This window comes from Stegastes partitus, unplaced genomic scaffold (genome assembly GCF_000690725.1).
Source record: "Stegastes partitus isolate 25-593 unplaced genomic scaffold, Stegastes_partitus-1.0.2 Scaffold154, whole genome shotgun sequence".
NCBI classification, from domain to species: domain Eukaryota; kingdom Metazoa; phylum Chordata; class Actinopteri; family Pomacentridae; genus Stegastes; species Stegastes partitus.
The window spans coordinates 46,241-53,120 of NW_007577885.1; the positions used below are offsets into that span (position 1 = coordinate 46,241).

General features: G+C 42.3%; 1 protein-coding gene across 1 annotated transcript; it reads right to left on the bottom strand.

Moving 5' to 3' along the window:
• Nucleotides 1-2,319: 2,319 nt before the first annotated feature.
• egr2b (early growth response 2b) lies at nucleotides 2,320-4,874 on the bottom strand. Its single transcript, XM_008279304.1, has 2 exons — nucleotides 4,490-4,874; nucleotides 2,320-4,212 (listed from the first exon to the last, which is right to left on the bottom strand). The coding sequence occupies exons 1-2, from the start codon at nucleotides 4,656-4,658 to the stop codon at nucleotides 3,050-3,052; spliced, it is 1,332 nt and encodes a 443-aa protein (XP_008277526.1). The 5' UTR covers nucleotides 4,659-4,874; the 3' UTR covers nucleotides 2,320-3,049.
• Between the last annotated feature and the right edge of the window lie 2,006 nt (nucleotides 4,875-6,880).

The following is a 6,880-nucleotide window of genomic DNA, read 5'->3' on the forward strand; positions in this document are numbered from 1 at the left end:
GTGTCCATGTAGCGCTCCCTGTGTGGGTGCAGGGCCAGGGCATTGGCCATATCTTATATTTTAGAAGTAGAAACTGGATTCTTTAAATTACTGAAAGAGATATTATTACTTCAAATATGCGAGTTCTACTACAGACCATTTGTCATTTGCCACTGTCAATTAGTTATCTACTTAACTTGTGTCCAACTATATAAATTGGAAAACCAAGGCAGGAGCACAACCAGAACAAAAGACAGGTTGACTGATTGTAGCTTCTTTTTTCATGGGAGTGATGAGTTTTGGAAGTGTCCACACCTAACAATGCTGTAATGTGACAGAATCCTGCTTGACTGACCTAACTTGGACTCTGAACAGTGTCTGATCAAAGTCTGACACAAATGCGACAAGCAAACCACAGACATCACTAAAATCATACAGTGGTCACAAGATGCTCCGCTCAGAGATACATGATGGGATCAGAAGTGATGTCAGACAGAAGGGCATGTAATGTTATATGACAAGATATATATATATTTAAAATCAGTTCCAAACATCAAAGGAGCCAGTAGAGACTGCTATAAACCATTGTAGCAGTTTTACGGAGTTTAGACCAGTGGTACTCAAACTGGGGATCGGGACCCCTATGGGAGTCCCAAGATCATTTCAGGGGGTCGCCGGATCGTTTTTAAAAAAATTTAATAAATAAAAAATAATAAAACCTATATTTATCAAATAAATTTATATTAGGGCTGTCAAAATGAAAAGTGTGTAAGTCTTCCCACTCCTTTTTCGAACTTGTTAATATTCTGATTTCATTATGCGACATTATTATTCTTTTTTAATGCTCTTTTTAAAAATATATTTTCTTTAGTTTTTAGATTTTCTTCCCTTTTATTTGTTCAAAATAAATTCAATTCATTCATTCATTTAAAAGAAAATGAATGTGTTGATGTAAAGAGATCGTTCTGTGGAATTAACACATCAATTTTTATCTCATGTATGCATGAACAGCAAAGTAGTTACTCATACAATATTAAACAAACACAAACTTATGTTGTCTTGGAGGTTGTGATTCAAGAGTTTGAGAACCACTGGTTTAGACTAACAATCAGACCGCACACAACAGAGGCATTTACTGTTTCACTAAGTCAGCTCAGGAAAGGAATCCTCTTTTTTTGCTGTATTTCTTAGCAGAAGAAAGCAAGACTTGACAGATGCTTTAAATTCAAAGTAAAGCAAAGCCTGAGTCAAACAGCACATCTGAGTGGTTAGCTGAAGGCTTCCAGGTTTATCAGAGCCGCCAGTTTATGTTCAAAATAAAACATGTCAATTCTGTCCTGTTTGAGGACTAAAATATGCTCCCATGTCCTGGAAGTAATTCATATACAGATATTTAGGAAATGGAAAGGAAGCTGATGACCACTGCTGTCCCACTCCTGATGTGACTGAGCAAAGGGTATGGAAATTCTAAAAAAAAAATAATAATAATTAAATAAATTTAAAAAATCACACGAAAATGTTTTGTTGTTGTTGTTTGTTTGTTTGTTTTTTAAATAAGCTTACAAAAGTTAGGAAACAAGTGACAGTTCAGGACCAACAAACACACTGACAGCTAAATAAAAGAAAAATATGTAGAGAAAATAAACATGGAAAGGGTTGGTATTTATTGGGAAATAAACTTGAAAGAAAATAGAAGTATCACTAAATAAACCAGTGAAGCATAGAACAGAAGGGCGGTGCACTGCATTTAGACAGCGTGTTTTAAAATCACTTCCAAGTCTGTGGAGGTCCAGTTCATGCACATCTTAAATTTTACGAATTAGGTTTCGCCTTTTTTCTAGTTACTTATTATTACCTTCTAAAGACTGTTAGTCCACGAGCTGGTTTGCATTTATAGTGGAGTTAAACGTAGACTTTATGTGGACTCTTCATTCACATGAACAGCTGGTTCCTCACACAGTTTTTCTAAATGTGAGCTTTGCATTCCGTCTAAACTATTTATTTCACTTTCTGCGACAAACCGCGGACTTGTTCTGTTGTGGCTGGCGACTTTAACACCAACTCCCACCTGATATCCTGTTTATAACCTAATTTAATACCAAAATTAAAAAGAAAAAAAAAAGTGAAAAGTGAGTGGGTAAAAGCTTTGAGTCAGAGATGCCATTCGTGACGCAACGTGGGATTTACCCAATAAAATTTCCAACATCAACAAGTCTTTTTATATAAATGCAGTTAAAAGAAAGTCCACCTTCAACCCAGCGATGCTTGGATTCCATGAACGCACCTCTGCTCTGTGTTTTGCCACAGTTCTGAGTAATAAACCAAACGGATGATCCCGGCTGTGTTTATCATCGTCATACATTTAATAGGTTACATTACATTACAACAAAAATGTCAGGTCGGTATGAGTCCAACATATTTACACATGGTTTTACACATGAACCACAACTGCTGAACACTTAGACTCACACGAGACGAAATGTGTACAAAAATAGAATGTTTTCCAACTTTACATATTAAAGGACAAATATACATTTCATTAGAAGCGTCCTTGATTCAGTCAGTGTACAAAAAGACACACGGCAAGGCACTAAAGGGAAAATACAGCCACTAGCAAACGTATTAAAATGAACTCCTTGTCAATCAAATAACTTAAAATTGTTTTAATTCTTTGTAACCTTATTGCAGTTATTTCACATTTACACGCACGGGCTGTGCGCTCCGTTTGGGGAGTGTTGGGGATAAGTTGTTTTTGTTTTTTTAACTTTATATTACAAACTCCCTTGTAAATTCCTATGAATTAATGGCTATATTTTACTTGTATTTTCAGTAGACTGTGCAGGCAAAGTGCATTCGTGTCTGTCTTTCTCTCAGTTCTGCAGCAGGAATTGGTCAATCATGCGTAATTGCGCACGACTGCACAAAAGTTTTTGTTTATTCCCATTCTCGTGATTAAGCTGCAGTCTTCAGTTCACAACAATTTCGATATCATCATCTGATAGTTATTTTATTTTTAGGGGTTAGTGTGCGTCACGCTGCCATGGTGATATCAAAGATTTTCCAGGGAAATCTAGGAACAGATCCCGTTGGTAGCGCTGATGGCACCTGGCCGCTCCAGTCCAGAGCTGCTGGACGAGGAGGAGGACGAGGAGGAGACAGTGGAGGACTTCCTCTCCTTCTGCCTCAGGTGGATTTTAGTGTGTCTCTTCCTCTCGTCGCTCCGAGCGAACTTACGACCGCAGAAGTCACAGGCAAACGGTTTCTCACCCGTGTGCGTCCGGATGTGCGTGGTAAGGTGGTCGCTGCGGCTGAAGTTGCGCATGCAGATCCGGCACTGAAACGGCTTGTGTCCAGTGTGGATGCGGATGTGTCTGGTCAGTTCGTCTGAGCGCGAGAACCGCCGGTCGCAGCCCTCCGCCGGGCAGGGGTACGGCCGCTCATGGATGGGCGTCTTGCTGGGTCTGTTCGGGTATTTTCTGGGCCTCAGGATCGGCCTCAGGGGCAGGTTCTGTGGGCTGTAGGCAGAGGGGAGCCTCGGCGGTCCTCCCTCGGAGCCAGTACCACCTGGACCCCCAAGAGTAAAGTTCCTGATAGTGTTCAGCGGGGTCAGGGGTGGGGGGACGCGGAATGTATCAAGCGGACACTGGCCGAACGGTTTCCGATCTTGGATACCTGCCGTGTGCATGTCCCGCTGACAAGCCGGCTGGAAGAAGCCCGAGTAGTCAGGGATTATGGGGAAAAGCCCCGGTGCGTCTGAGCTTCCGGGCTGCTTTGGTGAAGAGTAGGAGGGTGGAGGGTAAGAAGCGATGGGGCAAGTGGAGGTGGACAAAAACGCCGAGGGGTCCTGATACACCTCCCCGCAACCAGAGGAAGAGTAGGGAGGCGGGGGGGAGTACAGATGGTGGTGGTGGTCTATCTCTGCCTGGCTCTGAGCCGCCATGGTGCAACTTAAATTTCCGCTGGAGAAGTGATTGGGAGAGCCTGAAGAGGCCGGGGAGGACGAGGCTGAAGAGGAGGGAGGAGGAGGCGGCTGGGCCATGTTGAAGATGCCAGAGACGATGTTGATCACTCCCTCGGGGTTCCAGTTACTCGGGTACTGGGAGTCTATGGAGAACTTTCCCATGTAGGTGAAGGTCTGGTTGCGGTGGGGTGCGGGCTGAGAGAAGCCGCTGGAGTACGAGGAGAGGTCCAGAGAGCGTTTCTCTGCGCTCAGGTCTGCGCCCATCAAGCCATCTGCGGAGGAAAACAAATAAAAAAACATAAATCATCAACCTGTTCACACCACACAGGAAAGTCGGAACAAAGCGAGAGAAAGCTGGTGCATCTCTGTCATACTGCGCATGGACTCTTCTGTCAATAATACAGGAAGCATTTAAACTCACTCTTTTACAATGAGAGTCAAAACAAAACACTTTTGCTATTTAATTAACAGTTTGTGAAGACATCCTGGACAACTTCTCTTACAAGAACAGGCATTTTGGTCTTAATAATACACAGTGTGTCATCTTACCTGCTGCCACATTGATCTGGTCGTAATGTGCTCCCAAGTCGGTGTTGGGGAAGATGGCAACAGAGGTCGGCAGACTGGCGATGTCATCCACCGAGTACACGCTCTCTGCTGCGGGATGCACGAACCCCCCGAGATTTACCGGCACCTTTTCCAGAGTTTTTGCCGTCATCGTGGAGAGAGAAAAAATAAACTAGTGCCTCTGCGTGTCTCTCTCTCTCTCTTTCTTTCTGTTCTTTTCCTAGAAGCTTATAACAAACAATAGTGTGTAACCCAGCCAGGCGGGGTCACCACTGCATGTCTCTGTCTGGCTGTGAGAGGATGAGCTCTATGTTACTCCTGCGCTTCATGCGCTCCGGTGATAAAGTTCAGTGTGTAAAGTAACGTTGGGAGCGGGGTCCCTGACATCGCTGTGTATATATGGGGAACCTTTTCAATGCTGCCGCTACGTCATTACCCAAATATGGAGTGGGAGGGCTGGGTTCGAGGCGCTGCCGATGCTGATTGGCTCGGAGGCTCCATGACGATGTCAAAGGGAATCTCTTGTCAATGGAGCACCCGCTGCTCGAGCAGAGATAACGCGGACTTTTCCACCCGCAACAACAAAGTGTGACAAAAACTTCTCACCGTTCACAAACACCATTAAGACTATGCACACCTTATTAACTTTTCTTTCACTTCTTTTTTTTCCTTTATTTTTTAAAAACAATTACTCTCCTTGAACTTCTCTTTAATTGATATCAAAAGATGAATTCCGGCCGAGCGTCTGAACCCATAAATGGTTGAATCCGGTGAGAAGAGACCGCCCCTATGCTCCATATATGGTTTGGATTCCGGAATATGATCATCGGAAAGTGACGAGTTTTACCGAGCTGAGAGAAAGAGAGAGAGACAGAGAGAGAGAAAGAGAGAACCACAGTCAAATGAGACGGACAGAGAAGTGGAATTTACTCTTTTAGGTGCGATAGGCTGTCTGAGCTCGGAAACTCCTGGTCAGAGATAGTTGACTGAAGAGTTAACTATAGTCATTCAGAGATATTTTTGGCGCTTAGGAAAAGGAAACATCAGGCTATTTAAAGATGCAGAGGTGGTGGGCTGTGTGAAATAAACACACAGGAAACAATAAAGGTCACAGTGGTTCAAGCAAATAAAAATATAGTCTATTCAAATTCTTTCTGAGAAAAAAAAAGAGCGTCTTAATTTAGCAGTTAGGCAGTATGGTGTTTCGTCATCAGATGTCATAATATGGAGATTTAATCTAAAAGAATTGTTTTATTACATGTGCTGATTTTTCTTAAATTTGAGATACAGAGTTTGTTAGAGCTTTTGTATTAGTCATAATAAGACTGCATGCCCTTCTGTGGCCTCTTTAGAAAGCACACATGCACACACACACACACACACACACACTGAGAAACAGAGAGAGAGAGCGAGAGAGAGGCAGGTCATGGACTTGTGACTTGTTCTGCTGTTTGATCTTGTAAAGTCCCTCTGTGGGTGGAAGAAGTTGACAGACAGAAAACAGAAAATACTGGTCACTTTGGGTGGAATACATTAGATACTTTCCATTGTGTGTGTGTGTGTGTGTGTGTGTGTGTGTGTGTGTGTGTGTGTGTTTGTGAAAAGTCAAGACAACCTTACTAGATCACTAAACCAGATCATATTGCTAAAGCTGACTGACTGTTGCTGGATATTAGACATTGGATGCCAGCACAGACTGGATAAACAGCAAGGCACAGTCATGCTCACACTTCATCAGATAATACCATCAAACACAACATATCTCATTAGTGTTCATTCAGTGGAGGTCTGGATTAAAACCCACCAAATGTACTTTACTTATTTACAGATTCTTTATTATGAAATGATGGATCCTGGTGTCTGTTTATTGTAACTAGTTGTAATCAAAGTTGTGCACACTATTTGTAATGCATATACAGACACTGTTTTAGTTTATGGAGATCTAATTGAACAATTTGTTCTCAAGTGTGATGAGTATTTCTGGACAGATCAAAACAGAAAAATAACCTGTTAACTCTATCATAACTGTCCCATCACACATTTTTTTAATAAGCGCAGTTTCAAAATCACTCGATAAAGCCTTCAGTTTTAGGCTGTTGCTCTGGAGATGGCAATGACAGCTGGTCAGACAACCCAGCGTTTTGGTCTAGATTGAAATACCTTAACAAATAACTGACGGATCACTATGAGTCTGTAGACAGATATTTGGTGTCTCTGTTTCTTTACGTTACCCCTAACTTCTCTTTGGCACTACCAACAGGGTGTCATTTACGGAAATATCTTCTTGGGTAGATTGTTATGAAATTTGTCTGGGATATTAATGGTTTCTTGGTAATGACTAATCGTGATCCCCTGACTTCTCTTCTCTTGTCA